Consider the following 22,337-nt stretch of genomic DNA (forward strand, 5'->3'; position numbering starts at 1 on the left):
CATTTGATTTTTCTTGATTTTTGGAGGTGACACTATCTTCCTCTCCATTTGACCTAGAGGTGGAAGCCTCTTCTTGCTCCAGTGTTAATAAGTGATGCTCCCCCTCAATCCTAGAGGTGGAGACCTCTTCATCTTCATCCTCTTGCACATGAAACAAAGAGTATGCTTCCTCTTTGCCTTTTTCATTGCACTCCATTGTGGATGAAGCTTCTTGAATTTCCTCTTCTTCTGATGTTGAGCATCTCTCAATCTTGGAGTCTTCTACTTCTTCCTCTTTATTCAATGAGTTGCCCTCTTTGGATTCTTCTTGAATCGGTGTAGTGGAGGGGTTTTCATGGATTCTTGCCGACTTGTTCCAAAGCTCCTTGGCATCTTTGCATTCTCCAATCTTGCATATAATTGTGCTTGGCAATAAACTAACCAATAATTTGGTTACCTTGTCATTTGCTCACACATTTTTATTTGTTCTTCGCTCCATTTGCTTTTCTTGAGGATTTTGCATTTGCTATCTATTGGAGCTTCAAATCCCTCCATTAGAGCAAACTATTGCTCTATCTCTATCATGAAGTAGTTCTCAATCCTTGATTTCCAAGAATCGAAGCTCGTTGATGTGAATGGTGGAGGCACCCTTGTATCGAATCCGAGTCCATCTCGGAAATCTATCTTGAAGTTGAGCTCTTTAAAATCTGACTTGTTGACTTTAGTGCCTCAACTTCTTCTTCCTCTAGCTTGTTGCCCTTCTGGTGATGATTATGGTGAAGAGCAGCCTCATTCTGATACCACTTTTTGGGTCACTTCGGAGCTAGGGGGGAGGTGAATATCTTCTCACTCTTTGTCGATAATGATGTGTAGTAGATAAACTCGACGCAAAGCTTCCCAATGCTAACAAGATAGATTTACTTGGTATCCACCTAAAGAAGAGGTGACTAATCCAAGGATCCATCCCTCATGCACACTCTCTACTATGAAACACTCCTTCTTGGAAACAATCCGGAGATGGAGAGCCTTGTACAAGCTCACATACAAAGAAATACAAGAAGAGGAAAATACAAGTTAATGCAAAATGAAATCTTATAAGATTACAATCATGAAACCCTAGTTTGCTTCTTCTTCTTATTTGGGAACACCTCTTGACCTTGGAAGTGTAGCAGCACTTGTCTCCAAGAAGCTTCAAGAATCGGCGGTGATGACCTCTGCGCTTGGCGAAGAGAGTGGGAGAAAAGATGCGTTGAACAGTACATGCGAAACCTTTTATCGGGCATATAACGACTAGTTTTCAACCTTAAGCGATTGCTCTAATCGCTTAAGGGGTCTTAATTGATTAGCCATGTCGATTAAGAGCCTTTCTGTTCAAGTGAGAATAGACTGTAAGCGATTAAGCTTCCTTGCTTAATCACTTATCGTAGCTTCTGTTTCACATAAAGAACTTCTTAAGCGATTGCCCTAATTACTTAAGATGTGCCTAATCGATTAGGAACCTCTCTGTACACTCACGAAGATGAGCTTAAGCGATTACCCTAATTGCTTAAGCTATGGTAATCAATTACCAAACCCTAACTTTTAAAATAAAGTCTAGGGTTCCCTTATCCAACATCCAGTCAACCGTGACCTGTTGAGACTTTTTATTGCCTAACATTTGGTCAACCTTGACCTGCTAGAACTTCTTTACCAAGTGTTTGATCAATCCTTTGACCCACTTGAACTTTTCTCCTTATGCCAAGTATTTGGTCAATCCTTTAACCTACTTGGACTTCCAATCACCAAGTGTCCAATCAACCTTGACCCACTTGGACTTACCATCTCATGCCAAGTGTACAGCCAGTCTTGACCTACTTGGACTTACCAATTACTAGGTGTTCGGTCAACCATTGACCCACCTGGATTTCCACATGACTAGCTTCACTTACTAGGACTTTCACCTGGCTTCACTCATCAGGATTTTCCTTTTGCCTATACTAATTTCACTCACTAGGGTTTTTCACTTGACTTCAGTCACTAGGATTTTTTAACTACCTGGTAGGGATGACAATGGGTCATATTTTATATTCTCCATACCCATATCTATTTATTATATTTATCCCCATACCCACCTCCATACCCATCGGGTATTTAACTTTCATCCCCATCCCCATACCCGTCTGATGATCGGGTATCCATATCCTACTCATCATCCTATTACTATCTACAATTCTCATTAAAAAAAAAAATGAAATCTACTTGGAAGAAGACTTACTACTTGTGACCTATTGGGAATAAGTCTAAATCAATTTATTAGTCATCAAATCAGGTATGTACTTCTTCAGGATCACCCAAAGAATCAACAGCTTTTGGATTGACCTTCGCACAAACAAAGAGTTAGGAAATAGAGTTAGCAACCTTACAAGGAAATTTCAAAGGAAACTTTAATAGATCTAAATAAATATAACCTACTTTTCCTACCATATGTTTTAATTAAAAGCAAGCTATTCATAAAAAAAATTGGCGAAGAAAAAAGAAACATGCATTACTAAGATCTTTTTTCCAAAATGATACAATTTTCGATACTTTTCTTGGAAGATATGACCTTGCCATCAGTGAAACTTCTGGAATGCGTTATTGCGATTATCATAAAATATGGATCCTTAATAAAAGAAGGCAAATTTGTAGGTCCCTTTGAAGGCCGACAAGAGGGGAGGGGTGAATTGCCCTACAAAATAAAACCAAAAACCCTTCTCGGATATTCAACTAACTTAAAAGAACTTGTAATTAAAAAGGCAGAGACTAATTAAAACAGAAAATAGACACAGAGGAATTACTTGGTTTGCAATCAGAGGATTGCTAATCCAAGGTAAAGAAGGCGCACTAATTGATTCTCCTCTGGGCGGAGTAGCCTCTTACAGCGTTGAAAGCACAGAAAGAAATAACACAAATGAAAGCACTGGATTACAAGTAGTTGTTCTTGAATGTACAGATCAGTACTATATTTATAATACTGGTCCGGGCGCCTGGAAGGGGTTCCGGGCGCCCCCAGGGGGATAAATTTTATCCCCCAACGGTCAGCTCGCGATCATCTTCGATCTGGTCAAATATGAACCCCCGGGCGCCCGGAATGGTTCTAGGCGCCCGGACCTGTCAAGTCAACAAAGTTGACTCTGGTCCAGGTTCTCTGCTCCGGTTCAGCTCGTCTTAGTTCGGCTTGTCTTGGTCCGGGTCTGTTCGCTCCGGCTCCACTAGCTTGAGTGATCTCGGCCTTCCGGAATAGGGCTCGCCCGAACCCATGTTCCGGCCTTCTCCTCGAGCAGCCTTCCTTCCCGGTTTCTCGTCCCTCGAGCACCGCGCACGCTCTTCTCGTCCACCGGTGTACTCTTCCGCGGTCACCTCGTCCCTCGAACGCACCGAGCCCGTCGGCTCTCTCCCCGTGCCGTCCTTCTCGTTAGCCGCGTCTTCCACTCGACTTCCTGTGTTCCTAAGCTCCTGCACACTTAGACACAAGGGTTAAACAAACGCAGGACCTAACTTAGCTTGTTTGATCACATCAAAACACCTTGGGGTTCCAACAATCTCCCCCTTTTTGATGTGAGCAACCCAAGTTAAGTTAGGGTAACCATATGCAATAAAAACGATTTATATTCCAATAAGTCCAAATATTTTTCAATTAAAAAATTATAGTACCTCCCCCTAGACTTAACATACTTCTCCCCCTTTGATCACATAAAAATTGGGATTATAAACAAGTCTAAGGTAAATTCAAACAAGAACTTTTAAGTGTAAAATATTTAGTAAAGACACTTTTCAGAATTTTTCGTTTGAAATTTTTTTTTTTTAAGTTTTGAAACTTATCTCAACATTCAAAAAAAATTTCTAATTAAAAAAAAATTCTGAGTTAATATTCATAAGAAACAATTCTAAGTTAATTTTCATAAAAAATTCTAAGATAAAAAAAATTTCTAAAAAAAAAATTTAAATTTTTTATTTTTCTAACATAAATTGAATAACTCTTTTAAAGCATTAAGTAATTTAAATTAATGCTTTTTCAGTTAGTCAATTAAACTTTTCATTTCGATAGTTGGCTTCCAGGTCGTGGCGAGGCACTAGGCCTTCTTGGTTATTGGAGCAACAACCACTTCCTTATACAAAGCCTTATAAAGAAATTAGTTGTTTAATTTCCTTACTGAAAATGCTAAGTCTGACTTTAATTTTAAGTTAAACAGGTTTTTAGAATCCAGTAAAGGTTCCTACCTACAGGATTAACCAAGTATTTCTTAGGTATATAGATTTTTGATATATTTCTAATTTGACTTTGATGAAATCTATAATACCAATTTAAATTTCTAAAAGTAGGAATATTTGAACCATTAGATTTTTTCAATCTTTCTATTTCTTCTTTTAGTTTTTCATTTTCAATTTTCAATTTTTCAAAATCCTCTATAAGACATGATTTTGCTAAAATTCTCTTTGTTTCTAAAATTTCATTTTCTAATTTGGCATTTTTATTTTCTAATTTATACATGGATTTAGTCATAGCTTTGATACCAGAGTAAAGCTGATCAGGGGGTAAGAGGCATACCTCACTTACCATGTCGGACTTGAAGCCTGAATCTCCCCCTGCTTCACTGCTTTCATCCGAGGCCGCTCCCCCTTCATCGATGCTAGGTTCTGATATACTTTGTCTATCGTAGCTTGCCATTAGTGCTATTCCTGCATATTCTTGAGCTTCTGATTCGGATGAAGAAGTGTCGTCCCAAGTTGCTTTTAGGTTGTGTTTCTTGGGAGACTTCCTTTTGGCCTTTTTGAGTTCTGGGCAGTCTTCTCTTAGGTGTCCCTCCTTCTGACACTGGTAGCACCGCACCTTTCTTCCACCTTTTTGATTCCTTTTATTCTGCATTTTAAATTTATTAGATCTAAATTTTTTTTTAAAATTTCTTACCATGTATGCTTCTTGATCGTCTTCGGAGTCTGACTCGAGTTCATCCTTCTGGGTTGCGTTCAGCGCCATAGTCTGGGTTGTATCCTTTGTCATTCCTGCATACCTGGTTTCATGCAATTCAAGAGTAGAAAACAACTCTTCTAAAGTGCTTACCTCCAGGTCTTTTGAGATGTAGTAGGCGTCGACGATTGATGTCCATTCCGGAGTTCTTGGAAACGCGTTGAGCGAGTAGCGTATAGTGTCCCGGTTTGTTACCGCTTCACCGAGGTTCTCGAGACCAGTAACTAGTTCTTGTACCTTTGCGTGTAAACCAGCTACTTTCTCACCTTTCTCCAGACGGATGTTCATCAGTTTGTTACGGAGGATGTCCCTTCTAGCGAGCTTTGCTTCGGACGTGCCTTCGTGGAGTTCCAAGAACTTCTCCCAAAGTTCTTTAGCAGATAAATAGTTTCCGATGCGGTTGACCTCTTGAGGCGATAACACGCTCAGCAGGTGATGTTCCGCACGACTCATTCTGCTCCTTCTTTGTCCAATCGCTCTCTTCTTTTTCTTTTCCATCTTTATATATTGGAGCTACAAAACCATATTTCATAATAAACCGAATTTCAAAATATGTTTTTAGGAATACCTCCATACGACGCTTCCAGTCTGCGAAGTTCCCCTCGAATTTTGGTGGAACGATGCTTGGTCCGGCCATCTTGTTGCTTCGATCGGCGGTTAGTCCTCCTAAAGCGCCTGGCTCTGATACCACTTGTAGGTCCCTTTGGAGGCCGGCAAGAGGGGAGGGGTGAATTGCCCTACAAAATAAAACCAAAAACCCTTCTCGGATATTCAACTAACTTAAAAGAACTTGTAATTAAAAAGGCAGAGACTAATTAAAACAGAAAATAGACACAGAGGAATTACTTGGTTTGCAATCAGAGGATTGCTAATCCAAGGCAAAGAAGGCGCACTAATTGATTCTCCTCTGGGCGGAGTAGCCTCTTACAGCGTTGAAAGCACAGAAAGAAATAACACAAATGAAAGAACTGGATTACAAGTAGTTGTTCTTGAATGTACAGATCAGTACTATATTTATAGTACTGGTCCGGGCACCTGGAAGGGGTTCCGGGCGCCCCCGGGGGGATAAATTTTATCCCCCAACGGTCAGCTCGCGATTAGCTTCGATCTGGTCAAATATGAACCCTCGGGCGCTCGGAATGGTTCCGGGCGCCCGGACCTGTCAAGTCAACAAAGTTGACTCTGGTCCAGGCTCTCTGCTCCGGTTCAGCTCGTCTCAGTTCGGCTTGTCTTGGTCCGGGTCTGTTCGCTCCGGCTCCACTAGCTTGGGTGATCTCGGCCTTCCGGAATAGGGCTCACCCGAACCCATGTTCCGGCCTTCTCCTCGAGCAGCCTTCCTTCCCGATTTCTCGTCCCTCGAGCGCCGCGCACGCTCTTCTCGTCCACCGGTGTACTCTTCTGCGGTCACCTCGTCCCTCGGACACACCGAGCCTGTCGGCTCTCTCCCCGTGCCGTCCTTCTCGTTAGCCGCGTCTTCCGCTCAACTTCCTGTGTTCCTAAGCTCCTGCACACTTAGACACAAGGGTTAAACAAACGCAGGACCTAACTTAGCTTGTTTGATCACATCAAAACACCTTGGGGTTCCAACAAAATTTTCACAGGACAAAAAAAAATACAAGATAGAATAGAAAGCAAATTGTCTCATAGCTAGCACAACACGAAATTACATGTCTACCAATAACTGAAGGTAATCTTCCATTTTACTTAGCATGAATAGACAAAGAAATGCAATGTTATTATTTCCTTGTTCTTTTGCAAGTGACGTTAATTTTATTATCCCTTCAGCATCACCAGGGGACGAGTAAAGAAGCAACAATCCACTCAAATCCATATCTTGTGAAAGACATTCCTCAGCCATCTCTAACTGCATAACAAGAAATAAAATATGAGTCGATGACTATACTATATCAATTGTCAAAAAGTACTAAGACAAAATGACATAGGACTTCTCCAGGCCAGCAAGCCATTTTTCAGGCTTGATACATTAAATTTAGAACAAAATATATGATTATATTTATTAGATATCAAAGTTAAGCAATTAAGTGCATTACGATAGAAATTTACCTATCTTTAGGCATCATTTTGTCTAATTCATTAATATAGTCTACGCCACCATCTGCTTTAACCATGGCACCCCCTTCCAAATAAAATCACTATGAGATCAAAAAATTTCAAGTTGTAGTTAATAGAAAAGATTTTAAAAGTTTCACTATGAGGAATCCACCAAACTTGTAGCTTTGTGATCAACAAAAATATATTAGAATTCACATTATATCCCAAAAGCATATTAGATTCACATCATATCAAAAAAAAAAAATATAATTCAATGAAAACATATTAAGCATCTATATGTTACTCCTGATTTAATCATATTTAAACGTCATTCAAAAAGAAAAATAGATTAGTTTCAACTCTGAACTAATCATAACTTTCTTCATCACTTGATATTGTAGTACCCTGTAAAAATATAAAATAATGAAAAATATAAATAATTGACCCAATAGTATTAAATTTATTGAACTTAAGTTATATTAAAAACTTATCCCATCAACATTAATAGTATCCTCATAATATTCGACTGAAGAGTAATATGCTTTTGTTTCTTGTGAACTTGTAGCTACAAAATTCAATGAAAAAGATAAATCATTATCGGAGATTATAAAAGAAGAATATTTTCATGCAAAAAATAATAAAAACTAATTTGCAATTTATATTACCTTGTTTCTCATTTGATAACCAACTTTGAGCACACATCAATGTTTCTATGGTTTTCAGATGAAGCCTGCTTCGATGAGAACTCACCAATCTACCACTTGTACTAAATGTAGATTCTGAAGCCACAGTCGATATTTGAATGGCAAGTATATCTCGTGCTAGCCTCATCAAATTGGGATATTTGGTTCCATTGGTCTTCCACCACTCCAATATGTCAAAATCCACATTTCTCGGCATCATTTTATCTTCTAAATAATGATCTAGCTCGGTCATCAGATCAGTATTAATGTCACACTTAAGTGCTACTTCTTTATCAAAACTATCCAAAAAATCATCTGTACTTGTATGCAATCTAGTCTCCATTGATCTTTTGTCAACACTAGCATGACCATTATTATTTGTGTATTCCTCAAGCAAATCATAACACATTTTTTGAATCCTTCTAAGAGGTTCTTTAAAGCCAATCTCTCCCTGTGTTCTTTTGAAACAATACTCCACCAACTTTGACTTATATCTTGGATCTAAAATAGTAGCTATTCCCATAATTCCATGAATATTAGACCAATATTTCTCAAATTTGGAAAGCATTCGTTCAACCATAGAAGAAATAACCTTATTAGGAGATGTGACCCACTTTAACAATGAAGCTTTAATTTCACAAACCTTAGGAAAAAAGATATTTGTTGTGGGATACTTTCTTCCAGAAAATATTTCAGTCACAGAATAAAAGACTTTCAACCTTTGAGATACCTCTTCTGCTAACAACCACTCATCTGTTGGAAAACATTTATAAGATGAATCACGAAATCTCAGACGAGTAAACACATCTTTAAAAGATATAGCAGTTATGAACATCAAATATGTTGAGTTCCAATGGGGTTTACAATCAAGCACCAATTTTTTAACATTCATATTGTGTACTACTATCCATGCCGCATCATCAAACTTTTGCTCTCTTTTAGGAGATGCTCTCCAATATGCAACACTTTCATGAATTTTCTCAACAATAGGTGCAATGACATCCAAACTGTCTTGGACAACTAAATTCAAAATATGAGCAGTACAACGCATATGAAATAAAGACCCTCCTAGTATAAGTGTAGAATGATCAAGTGAGAATCATTAGTGGAGCAATTATCAACAGTAATGGTGGATATATTCCTATCAATATTCCAATCCATCATAGACTTAACTATCACATTAGCAAGGACTTCTGAAGTATGTGGAGAGCGAACATAAGCAAACCTATATAATGCAAACAAAATAGTGTATATATTTAAGTATCTTTTCAATTAAAAACATAAAAAAAAATGAAAAATAGTGCATATTTGAGTGATAAACAGAAAGTATACCTCAAAATGTGACTTTGCAAAGTCCAATTATCATCTATGAAATGAGCTGTCAAAGCCAAAAATCCCTTCCTCTGATTAGATGCAGTCCACATGTTGGTGGTTAAAGCAATCCTACCTTTATTACATTCCAATAAGCTCAATACTTTTGTCTTTTCATAGTCATACATTTTCAATATATCACTCTTAATGGTATTACGACATGGACCCTTGAACAAAGGTTGAAGACTTGCTAAAAGCTTACGAAATCCATGATGCTCCACTATTGTTAATGAATACTCATGTAAAATTATCATTTCAGCAAGCATGCACCTTGAGGCTTCTTGGTTAAATTGGAAGCCTTTAATAACAAAATCTCCCTTGTTTTTCTCTTTAATTAATATTTTCTGCCTTATATCCTAACAGTTCGTCTTGGACAAATTTTGAAATGCTCATGCAAATGTGTTGTCCCATGTTTACTATTGCCAGAAAGGGCATTCTCACAGTAATTGCAAATTGCCTTATCCATTCCATTACTTTTCTTTCTTCGAAAATGATTCCAAGCATCAGATGTTAACTTTCTCATTCCTATTGCACTAGGAGAAACATCAGTACTGGGAGAAGCATCAGCAGCAACAGATGTCATATTTGGTTGATCTTATGGAACCTCATTATTTACTTCAGAAATTTGTGGAACCTCATGATTTACGTTAGATAGTGACACTTCATTTTCTATTGTAGGATCTACTAAGTTCATTTTATAGACCTAAATATGATGTTGTAATGTATGTTAAAAATGAAAAGAAAAGACAACATAAAGAAAACAATAATGGCTTTCTCATTCAAACTACATATAAATGGAATAATCATTAACCTTTCTCATCTTTTGCCTCTTATTTTCAAATAAAATCAAAAAGTCAAAATCATTAAAAAAAATACCTTGACAGCCCTAAACCCTAAATAGTATTCGACGAACTAAGAGTATGAGATGGTTGCTCCTTTTCATCCAAAACAGAGGTGGAGTTGGAAGCAAGGACAAACATTTGAGTCGCTTGAATTGTTTAATCCATGCCTCTGTAGCGTCTTCCTCGTCTCGCTTATTCGCTCTCACCCCATCGAGGCTTTGCCTAACTTCGAGAGAAAAGGAAATGCCCACTTCAAAATTCCAGCACAACCGCACAGGTATGGCCTTATAGGGTTTATAACTTTATATATAATATAATATAAATATATAGAAGTGTCAACTCTTAAGTACGCTTTGAAATTTTAACAGGGATTATAATATAATATAATATATATATTGTTGGTACCCAAGATAGTTTTGATGTGATTAAACAAATTAAGTTTGGTCCTATTATGTTTAACCCTATGTCTAAGTGTGTAGGAACTTAGGAGCATAGAATGTCGAGCAAAAGACGCATCTAGCGAGAAGGATGACACGGGAGAGAGCCGATAGACTCGGTGTGTCTGAGGGACGAGGTACTATGGAAGAGTATACTGGTGGATGAGAAGGGAGCATGTGGTGTTTTCAAGGGACGAGAAGCTGGAGAGGAAGATTGCTTGAGGAGCAAAAGACGTAGCTGTCCGAGGGACGAAAAGCTGTAGAAGAGTACGCTAGCAGACGAGAAGGAAGCACACACCGATTTCGAGGCACGAGAAGCCAGAGCAGAAGCTTGCTCGAGGAGAAGGCCGGAAGTTGGGTTCGGGTGAGCTCTATTCCGGATGACCGAAATCACCAAAGTGAGCGGAGCAGGAACGGAAGATCCGGACCGATGCTAGCGGAACCGGAGTAGGAGATTGGGACTAAAAATTAGAAAAAGCTGATTTCTGGTGCTCCGGGTGCCCAGACCGATCCGGGACGCCCGGACCAGGTCGGGGCGCTCGCACCAGTCCGGGGCGCCCGGAGTCAGAGAGCCCGGAACCATTCCGAGCGCTCGGAACCCAGTTTTCATCCAAAGTTAACATGACGTGTACCGTTGCATCGGGGATAGAATTCTATCCCATTCCAAGCATCAGGAACACTTTCAGGCGCTTCGAGCAAGGCTATATAACCAGCCCTGCTCCCAAAAGCTAGATAGAATAAGAAATACTCAAGCAACACTTATAGACGCTTTCATTTCTGTTTAGCTTCATCTTTTCTGTGCTTTCATTGCTGTAAAGAGACTTCTCTACCTGAAGGAGAAATTAGTGCGACTTCACTGCCTTGGATTAACAACCTCCTTGGTTGTAACCAAGTAAACCTGTGCGCCTCTGTCTTTTAGTCTTTTTTGTATTTCTTATATGCAAGTATTATTTTAATCAAGTTATTTGTTTGAGAAAGGTTTTCGTTTGTTTAATTTATGCAAGGGCTATTCGCTCCCCTCTAGTCGGCCGCCAAGGGTCATAACAAGTGGTATCAGAGCGAGGTGCTTCAGGATGACTAATCGCTGAATGAAGCACATGAGATGGCCGGACCAAGCATCTACCCCACCAAAGTTTGAGGGGGAGTTCGCGAGCTAGAAAAAGGGAATGAAGGTATTTTTCAAAATAGATTTTGATTTATTATTAATAATAGAATTTGGTTTTGAAGCACCCGAGGGCAAGGGTAGAAAGATTCAGAATCCTCTCTCGACGATGAAGAAACAAAAATGATGGTAAGGTGATTTAAAAAATTATTTAAATCTAAAAAAACTAACCATTTGTAGGGTAGAAAGAAAAGAAAAATCAAATGATACCATTGCAACGAAGAAGGGCACGTTAAAGACAACTGCCCTAAGTTAAAGATCAAGGACAAGGACAAAGACAAAGGAAAGAACAAAAAACCTGTCCAATCTAACAAATACAAGACGCTAAAGGCTATGTGGGATGAAGCGTCGTCCGAATCAAAGATTGAGGCTTTCTTCAGACTTGCGTTAATGGCAAGCCAACAAGAAAATGAACACGAAGCAAGCTCATCCGAAATGAGCATCAAGAGCATCGATGAAGGGGGAGCTACATCGGATGAAAGCAGCAGTTCAGGGGGAGCTACGGATGATGGGATTGACAAGGTAAGTCAGGTATGATCTCTGCCTCCTGATAAATTATTCAAGTTTGTTAAATTATTGTCAAAGGATTGCTGTAAGATAGAAAAAGAAAATCAAGAGTTAAAATTAATTCTAGCAAAATCTTGTCTATTAGAAGAATTTGACAAAATAAAATTAGAAAATGATAATTTGCAAACAAAAATAGCATACTTGAAAAATCGTGCATGTTCGTTTAATCAAAACAATAAAAGATATAATAATTTGAACTGGTATGTTAAATACCACAAGGGATAAATTAAGAAAATTTCAAAGAAATACATACCCAAAAGATTTTTAATTAATCTAGTAGGCTGAAACCTATATTGGGTTTTAACATCTTGTCTAAATTAAAATTTAAGTGGACTTAGGGCTTTCAGAGAGTAGATTAAATGTTTAATTTCCTTAAGAGACTTTGTCTAAAAAGTGGTTGTTGCTCCAATAACCAAGAAGGCCTAGTGCCTCGCCATAGCCTGGAAGCCAATTAATGAAATAAAATATTTAATTGACTAACTGATAAAGTATTTAATTATAATTAATATTTTAAATAGTTACTCAAACATTCTTTTTACTTAGAATTTTTTTTACAAATGTCACGCCCTGGAGGAGTCCCTGTCCGAAGAAATTTCGGCAGCATCTCCCCTGTACGACAGACAATCTGAAACTTTAATACATCACCATATACCTCAGCCACAAGAGGCTGGAATAATAACAATAATAAACAAACAATAACACAGATATCCACACAGTTTATATCAATTTCAGCCTCTGGCTGACACAACCACGCAATTTAATAGTAAACAAATTGAACAGTGATAAGCAGACTCGAAAACAACCCTACACAACTACACCCATAAAGCTCAAAACATATTCCTACTCCACTACACTCATAAAGCTCAAATCCGACGATAAGATCAACTTACCTCTTCTGCCGTCTAGGTAGGTATATAGTAAAACATATCGAATAAAAAATCCATCGACAAGTACAATCCATACAAGCTCCAAGTATCAAAACAAAACAAGTCTAAACATGGTCTAATAAAGAAGGAAACCAAAAGATCAATAATGGCCTTATGGTCTGCAGGGGACTAGCGACTGGAACTCTCTCCTGACAGCATCAACCTGAAATAGCAACGGAGGAGGGTGTGAGTCCAACACTCAGCGGGTAACAACTGATATGCATAATAAAGAATATAACAACTAGCACTAATCATGCGTACAGTCTCCTCATACAAGAAAGGTAAATGCAACTGAGGAATGCAGGAGAAAAGCTGTACTAACCCGGACCAAGGTATAAGGATAACAGGTCGTCAGACTGAGAGTGTCATAATCCTGTATGCATGTTAATCATATGCATCCATATAAATGCAGCAAATAAATGCAGCAAACACAAACAATAAATGCATCATGCATATGATGCCAATGTCATGGTCACCCCTGACGCCAGTCAGCCAACTCACACACAATGGTGAGTCCGAGTGGGTAGGGCTGTGACAACCGTGCACTCTGACATCACTACCCCTGAAGAGTGATCGAGTGGACGGGATGCTGTCGGAGTACACACATACTCCGACCCCAAATCATAAATGGGGGAGCACAATGCTCTCATCTCCCGGTACACGATGACGGGGAGGAATCTCTGCTGGCTACCACGCTGCGTCACACTACCCATGAGAGGACTAACGGAGCCAAACAAAGTCCAACTGCCTGCCGGCTACCACGCTGCTACACTAAACCAACGGAGCCAAACAGAGCGGAACTGTCTGCCGGCTACCACGCCGAGTCACCAGACCAACGGAGCTAAACAGCAGAATTGCCACACACCTGTCTGATATACCACTAACCCATGAGTGGTGGTGTGTACAGATATATATAACTGGCGATGTGCTCAACAATAATGGAGCAGACAATCGCATAGCATGCAATCATGCAAGATGATGCATGACACTAAACATGTCAATATCATGAACAGCATAACAATAACCATATAAATAAATACAAAGTGTGTACCACAGGACAATGTATCAAATGGAAGGTACACAGATTAGATAGGGTATCAAATAAACTCTAGGTCCTGAACATAATGTATAATATGATTGTGTCACTACCTCTATAAGCATGTATGATCAGATATATACTAACATGATGTGTATAAAAATAAACAAACAAGCATGTAATAGATCGGGTAGTGATCAACCGAAGCAAATGAGCAACATAATCATTGCTATATGTTAAAAACATTATTATGCATATCAAAAGACATAAGTCAAAGTACCCGCCTCCGATATAGATCGAGCTAAATGACCTCTGTGTCGAAGTGCTCGTCCCGCGTCAAGTCCCGTGTCACCAATGTTTAGTTTAGCTAATTCTATCACGCATTAATTAGCCAAACTAAATCCTAATCAAGCTAAGAAATTCCAAATTGGATCAACTCTACATAATCCTATTAACCATGAAATCCACAGTTATACTCACAACAATGCATTTACCTCAATCCAAAACTCACCCAATTTAGCCCTAATTCAACTCATATATCAAATCCATACTCTTACCTCATGTTCACAGCTGTGATCACTGATCCAACACCAAGAGATGGTCGCTGCTGGAATTAGAACAAGCAACTTCACTGCCCCTGATGATGCTGGAACTAAGTGAGTCAGACCAAGAACACCACAGCAACAATCATATACCCGATTCACCAATTAGGGCAGCAGTCTTACCTCTGTGCCTTGTGGCCCAGATTGACGCAGGCGATCTAGGATTGAGGTCCGTCAATGGCGTGGCAACAACTCACGAAGAGGGAGAAGCTCGGCAGTAAAGAACTAAGGCAAAGACGCTGTGAGGAGGACTCAAACCTCCGGTGGCTTGTGATCGACTACGACGGCTGTGGCGTCGGAAGTGGGGTGTTGGCTGAAGAGAGTGAGGACTTAGGGCATGGTGGTCGAGGGTGGCCGGCGCTATCCCGTGGGGTGGCGACACTCTGCAGAGGAAGAAGGCGTCAGCGGCGCAGCTCAGATCTAGGGCACAGGCGATGGCTCGAGTAGGAGGAGGAGAGGTTGACGCTAGGGCTGAGGAAATCTCGGGTTGACCGGCGCTGCTCTGGTGGTTGGCGATCGGAGAAGATGCTAGGGCACACAGGTGGTGGCAGCCATCGCTAGGGCAGAAGGGAGGCGGCGTCGGTCGGCGGTGGCTCGGCACCTAGGGCACATCGGCTGGTCGCGAGAGATGAGGGAGGAAGGAGGGTTCGACTCGGGAAGGAGAAGAGAAGCAAGATGAAGTGGCCGAGTGATTTGTACTCCGGTGGGGGAGAAACCGTCGGCGCCGGTTAGGGCACACGGTGTCGACACGCGCGGGGGAGGAAGCAACGGCGAGGAAGAGGAAATAAGAAAAAAAAGGAAAAAGAAAAAGAAAAGGAAAAGGAAAAAGAAAAGGAAATAAAACTTTTCCTCATTAAAACAGGGTAGCCTAAACAGGTTTTTCCGGGCCCCAGTTTTATCCCTGTTAACTCGTCCATACGAATTCCAAAAAATTCTCGAAAAATTTCCAAAAATATCAGAAAATTCCCTTATTAATATTCACCTATTTTCAGTATTTTACATTCTCCTCTACTAATAAAAATTTGGTCCCCAAATTTCGTTATCTACCATCAGCAAGTACTAACAACAGATATAAAGTATAAATGCCGAACGGTAAATTAAATCACATACCTCAAGTGAAAAGATGGGGATATCAAGCTCGGATCATATCCTCGAGCTCCCAAGTAGCCTCCTCATCCGAATGATGCTGCCATTCAACTTTAACCAGTCGGATAGTCTTGTTCCACAACTGGCGCTCCTTCCGGTCCAAAATCCGTACCGGAACCTCCTCATAAGTGACGTCAGGCTGAACTGGAACTGAGACATCTGTCAGCACATGCGTCGGGTCAGGTACGTATCTCCTCAGTATAGATACGTGGAATACATCGTGGACGCTTGCCAGGGACGGTGGTAGTGCTAGCCGGTAAGCTACTGCTCCAATCCTCTCCAGGATCTGGAAAGGACCAATGTATCGCGGAGCTAGCTTACCTCTGAGGCCAAATCTCTTCACCCCTTTCGTGGGTGAAACTCACAGAAATACATGATCACTAATAGAGAACTCCAACGGTCTGCGTCTCCAATCTGCATAACTCTTCTGGCGGTCCTGTGCCTCTGACATCCTCTGTCTGATAATACGGACCAACTCTGCCTCCTGCTGAGCTCTATGAGGTCCCAACAGCTAGGCCTCCCCAACCTCATCCCAGAGGGTGGGTGTTCGACAAGGCCTACCATACAACGCTTCAAACGGTGCTATCTGGATAGCCGAATGAAAGCTGTTGTTGTAGGCAAACTCTACCAACGGCAAATGGTCCTCCCAACTGCCTCCAAAATCCAATACACAAGATCTCAGTAAGTCCTCTAGAGTCTGAATAGTCCGCTCTGACTGTCCATCTGTCTGTGGATGGAAAGCTGTACTAAATCGGAGCTGAGTGCCCAAGGCCTGCTGCAGACTCTGCCAGAATCGAGATGTGAACCGGGGGTCTATATCCGAAATGATAGTCAAAGGAACACCATGTAATCTGATGATCTCCTGGCAATACAGATCTGCCAATCGATCCAGGGGATCAGTCCTTCGGATCGCTAAGAAGTGCGCGGATTTGGTTAATCGATCAACGATTACCCAAATCGCGTCATGACCTCATCGTGTCCTCGGCAAGTCCACTACAAAGTCCATAGTAATATATTCCCATTTCCACTCAGGAATAGGAATCCGCTGAAGTAATCCGGTAGATCTCTGATGCTCAGCCTTCACCTGCGGACAGACAAGACATCTAGCTACAAATTCTGCGATGTCTTTCTTCATACCGTTCCACCAATAGGAACGTCTCAAATCTCGATACATGCGGGTCCCGCCTGGATGGATCGCAAATCAAGAACGATGAGCCTCCTGAAGTTGCTCCTATAAGACCGGATGAGACTAAGGTACGCATAATCTGCCTCGAAAGTATATAATACCCTCCTCGTCTCGTGTGAACTCGGTCTGCTGCCCGGAAGCTATCTGGCTGCCAATGAACTGCAAATGCTGATCACCAGCTTGGGCCTCTCGGATCCTTGTCCCGATCGACGACTGAGCAACCATGGTAACAAGAATACCCTGCTTTGTATGTCCCTGCTCCTCAAGTTCTAACTCGGAGAAACCCTGGACCAAGTCTGTAACGGAAACTCGGTGGCAAGCCAAAGTCACTCTGGACTTCCTGCTGAGTGCATCGGCAACTACATTAGCTTTCCCAGGGTGGTAGCTAATGGTACAATTGTAATCCTTCCGGAACTCCATCCATCTCCTCTGTCAGAGATTAAGCTCCTTCTGAGTAAAAATATATTTGAGACTCTTATGATCAGTGAGAATCTCAAATGTAATACCGTATAAATGATGCCACCAAAGCTTCAGGGCAAAGATGATGGCAGCTAACTCTAGATCATGAACTGGGTAGTTCTTCTCATGCTCCTTCAACTGGCGAGAAGCATAGGAGACCACCCTACCGTGCTACATCAGAATAGCGCCCAAACCCTGAAGAGATGTGTCAGTGTAGAGTACAAATCCATCATCTCCAGAAGGTAAAACCAAAACTGGAGCCGACACTAATCTCTGCTTCAGCTCCTGAAAGATGGTCTCGTAATCCTCGGACCACGTGAACTTCACACCTTTCCTGGTAAGACGTGTCAGCAGCATAGCAATACGCGAGAAACTCTCGACAAAATGTCGGTAATATCCGGCCAATCCCAGAAAATTACGGATCTCCTGCACTGACTTCAGCTGCTCCCAGCTGGTGACAGCTTCGATCTTCTGGGGGTCTACTGAAATACCTCTGCTCGAGACCACATGTCCCAGAAAACCGACTAAGGATAGCCAGAATGCACACTTGCTGAACTTCACGTACAGCTGATGTCGTCTAAGAGTCTCCAAGACTATGCGAAGATGCTGTGCATGCTCCTCCTCGGAACGCGAGTAGACCAATATATCATCGATGAAAATGATAACAAACTGATCAAGATACTCCAGAAAGATGTGGTTCATCAAGTCCATAAATACCGCTGGAGCATTGGTAAGCCCAAATGGCATTACCAAAAACTCATAATGACCGTATCTGGTACGGAAAGCTGTCTTCTAAATATCTGAGTCTCTGACTCTCAGCTGATGATATCTGGATCACAGATCAATCTTAGAATACACTGATGTACCTCTGAGCTGATCAAACAAATCCTCGATCCGTGGTAAAGGATATTTATTTCTGACGGTCACTGAATTCAGCTGTCTATAGTCAATGCATAACCTCATGGTGCCGTCTTTTTTCTTGACAAATAACACCGGAGAACCCCATGGAGAAACACTAGGGCGAATAAATCCCCTGTCTAAAAGCTCCTGGAGTTGAACCTTCAGCTCGTTCAACTCTTTTGGCACCATATGATAAGGAGCTTTCGATGCCGGTGCGGTCCCCGGAATCATCTCAATAGCGAACTCCACTTGCCTTCTAGGAGGCAAACTTAGTAGCTCCTCTAGAAATATATCTGGGTACACTCGAACCACCGAAACGTCGGAGAGCTGCGAACTACTACTGTCCTCGGTACTAATCAAAGATAATAGAAAACCCTGACAACCATGTGACAGCAGATTCTGATCCTGAATTGCCGAAATGATCGATATGCCATCATCTCTGATGCCAGTGAAATCCCACGAGGGTTGGTTCGGAGGCCGGAATGTGACCACCCTCGTCTGGAAATCCACTGTGGAATGATATGCTGACAAACAGTCCATGCCAAGTATAATATCAAAATCAACCATTTCCAATACTAAAAGGTCTACCGTGAGTATCAGGTTGCCAAAATCTAACGGGCAACCTCTGACCTCTTGGGTGACGCCCAATGTATCACCGGAGGGTAGAGAGACGGTCAGTCACTGTGATCTGAAAGTGGGTAATCTACCAATCTCCCGCATAAAAGTATGGGATATAAAAGAATGCGAGCTACCAGTATCTATTAGTATATCTGCAGATAAGGCATAAATAGAAATCATACCACGGAAAACGGATCCATCGGCTCGCTGCGCATCCTCTCTAGTGACCACATGAATACGCCCAGTCTCTGGCGGAAGAAGAGGTGGTAACACTGCCTGTGACTGCTGCGTCTGGGCAGGAGCCTGCCACTGAGGCGGTGCTGGATACTGTGCCAAAGAAGTCTGAGAGGGTGGCGACTGATACTGTACCGATGGCTAGGACTGCGTCTGGTACTGAGCCTGTGACTGGGGCTGCAGCTGATACTGCCCTTGAGGCAGATAATGAGATCCCGGAACTGAGCTCTGGGGTACAATGGGAGTATTGGGCTACTCCTGTCTGAACATGCCAAATGTAGCTACTGCAGGGGGAGCACTCCGCTGCTGGCCATGCGAAGGTTGGGCTCTTCGCCCTCCTCGATAAGTTCCGGACCGACTGGATTGTCCTCCATGATCAGACCCTCCGAAAGTCATATGCTGAGTCTTCTGCCGACAATCTCGGCTCTGGTGCCCAGGCAGTTTGCAATGAAAGCAAACTGACTGTCCCAGAGAGCAGACTGAGGTGATGTGATCTCTGGACCCACATCTAAAACAGCGAATGTCGCTAGCGGGTTGTTTCCGGTTCTGCTGTGGAGACCGGAAACGTCCTGAAGAAGACTGCCCTGATTTCTGAGGCCTACGTGATACCCTAGAAGTACCCTGATCTGACCGACTACGCCTGCTCTGCTGTGGTGTAGCCTGAGGCTGCTGGGTCTGCCCAGATGTCTGACCCGGCTGTTTCCTTTTCCTGTCTGGAAACGCTCTCTGCTGCGCTGCCTCAATCATGAGGGCTCTGTTCAAAGTCTCCAAATAAGATGTGGTACCCAGACCGGCAAGTCTTACTTGCAAATGCCCATCCAACCCCTGAATGAACTGCTGCATGCGTGAATTGTCCTCAGCAACTAGCTCTGGACAAAATCTGGCCAATCTGTCAAACTCTGCATTATACTCAGTCACTGTCCGATTGTTCTGTCGCAGACTCAGGAAATCCTGCCGGCGAGCCATCTGATAAGCTCGTGGGAAGAAACGACTCTCAAAAGCCTCTCTGAATCTGGCCCAAGTGATGTTCTGCTCGCCGATGATGGAACGCTGAGTAATCCACCAAGTGTCGGCCGCGTCCCGTAAGTGAAAAGCAACCAGCTCTGCTTTCTCCCACTCGGAGCAAGCCATATAGAAGAAGGTCCACTCCATAGTCTCAATCCAAGACAGGGCCACACTCGGATCATGGTCTCCTCGGAAGAGTGTAAATCGACTCTTCATTGACTTTGCCAACGCTGGAATCCTGGCTCGTGCCGTGACAAGGTCAGTGAGGTGTGTCAGAACGGCTGTCGAAACTGGTGGAAACACTGGAGCTGGTGCTACAGGTGGTACCGTTGAATAGACCGGAGGAGGTACCCCCGGTGCTGCTGTATAAACTGGAGCATAAGCCGTCGGTGGCACTGTAGGGTGAACATAGGTGGTCGCGGCTGGATGTACGGTAGGTAGTGGTACCGGATGTGGAGCGGCCGGTATCGCTGATGCAGGTGCTGCTGGGTACACCGTAGGTACTGGGGGCACAGGTGCCACTGGTGTCGGGTACACTATAGGTCCAGGTGGCGGTGGTGCCGAGTACGCCGTAGGCTGGACCGGAGCAGGTGAGGGGTATGCCGGTAGTACCCCTGGTGGTACCGAAAATATCATAGGGATAGGTACACTCGGCACAGCCGAGGTAGGTACCTCTAAGGGGGCCATTGGAGTCTGAGAGCCCGACACACCCGCAGTATGCTGAGTCTATCCCTGACTGACAGGCTCAGCCCCAGTAGGCATCTCTGGGGAATCCAGAGATCCCAAAGTCCTCGTACGTGGTCGTCCAGCACCACGTCTCACAACAATACGTGTAGATCTCCTCATATCTGTTAAATTATATCACAGATATTACTACAAGTATAAACAATTACAAAATAACATCATACCTAATTGCTGTCTGGAGATGTTCCATCGCTGTCCAGTCCCCATTTTACCTCAAAATTCCGTACAAGAAAATCATCGAAAATCCACACTAAAATCCGAAACAAATACCCAGTTTGACTCGCAAACTTGGGCTAACACAAAATATCTAGAATACCAAAAGCAGGTATCACACCCTACTCTGATACCAATTCCAATAAATTGGTATCAGATAAATCTCAAAATCCGCAACCCGAAAATCAAAACAAGTATCGCTAAATCTTGGCGCTCTGATACCAAATAAATTGGCATCAGGTTATCCCAAATATCCAAAATACGAAAACAAAGATCGTAAAACTTGAGCTCTGATACCACTAAATTGTCACGCCCCGGAGGAGTCCCTGTCTGAAGAAATTTTGACAGCATCTCCCCTGTACGGCAGACAATCTGAAACTTTAATACATCACCATATACCTCAGCCATAAGCGGCTGGAATAATAACAATAATAAACAAACAATAACACAGACATCCACGCAGTTTATATCAATTTCAGCCTCTGGCTGACACAACCACGCAGTTTAATAGTAAACAAACTGAACAGTGATAAGCAGACTCGAAAACAACCCTACTCAACTACACCCATAAAGCTCAAAACATATTCCTACTCCACTACACTCATAAAGCTCAAATCCGATGATAAGATCAACTTACCTCTTTTTTCCGTCTAGGCAGGTATGTAGTAAAACATATCGAATAAAAAATCCATCGACAAGTACAATCCATACAAGCTCCAAGTATCAAAACAAAACAAGTCTAAACATGGTCCAATAAAGAAGGAAACCAAAAGATCAATAATGCCCTCGTGGTCTACAGAGGACTAGCGACTAGAACTCTCTCCTGACAGCATCAACCTGAAATTGCAACAGAGGAGGGTGTGAGTCCAACACTCAGCGGGTAACAACTGATATGCATAATAAAGAATATAACAACTAGCACTAATCATGCGTACAGTCTCCTCATACAAGAAAGGTAAATGCAACTGAGGAATGCAGGAGAAAAGCTATACTAACCGGGACCAAGGTATAAGGATAACAGGTCGTCAGACTGAGAGTGTCATAATCCTGTATGCATGTCAATCATATGCATCCATATAAATGCAGCAAATAAATGCAACAAACACAAACAATAAATGCATCATGCATATGATGCCAATGTCATGGTCACCCCTGACGCCAGTCAGCCAACTCACACACAATGGTGAG

The 22,337-nt window shown here is 42.1% G+C and overlaps 1 protein-coding gene across 1 annotated transcript; it reads right to left on the reverse strand.

Annotated features, from left to right (window-relative positions):
* Positions 1–7,403: 7,403 nt before the first annotated feature.
* On the reverse strand, positions 7,404–9,655 carry LOC122043599 (zinc finger BED domain-containing protein RICESLEEPER 2-like). The gene is made up of 6 exons (XM_042604211.1): positions 9,490–9,655; positions 9,149–9,292; positions 8,432–8,721; positions 7,684–8,314; positions 7,506–7,583; positions 7,404–7,423 (listed from the first exon to the last, which is right to left on the reverse strand). Exons 1-6 carry the CDS (start codon positions 9,653–9,655, stop codon positions 7,404–7,406), a joined length of 1,329 nt encoding a protein of 442 aa, XP_042460145.1.
* Between the last annotated feature and the right edge of the window lie 12,682 nt (positions 9,656–22,337).

The sequence above is a fragment of the Zingiber officinale genome, chromosome 2A, assembly GCF_018446385.1.
Source record: "Zingiber officinale cultivar Zhangliang chromosome 2A, Zo_v1.1, whole genome shotgun sequence".
Taxonomy (NCBI): Eukaryota; Viridiplantae; Streptophyta; class Magnoliopsida; order Zingiberales; family Zingiberaceae; genus Zingiber; species Zingiber officinale.

What these genes read in the sequence shown, in the direction of transcription:
- LOC122043599 (XM_042604211.1), bottom strand. Translation starts at nt 9,655, where the DNA reads ATGACATCTGTTGCTGCTGATGCTTCTCCCAGTACTGATGTTTCTCCT. An exon ending in GAATGCCCTTTCTGGCAATA is followed by an intron (nt 9,293 to 9,489) that starts GTAAACATGGGA and finishes CATTAACAATAG; the next exon opens with TGGAGCATCATGGATTTCGT. An exon ending in TATTAATGTTGATGGGATAA is followed by an intron (nt 7,424 to 7,505) that starts GTTTTTAATATA and finishes ATATTTTTACAG; the next exon opens with GGTACTACAATATCAAGTGA.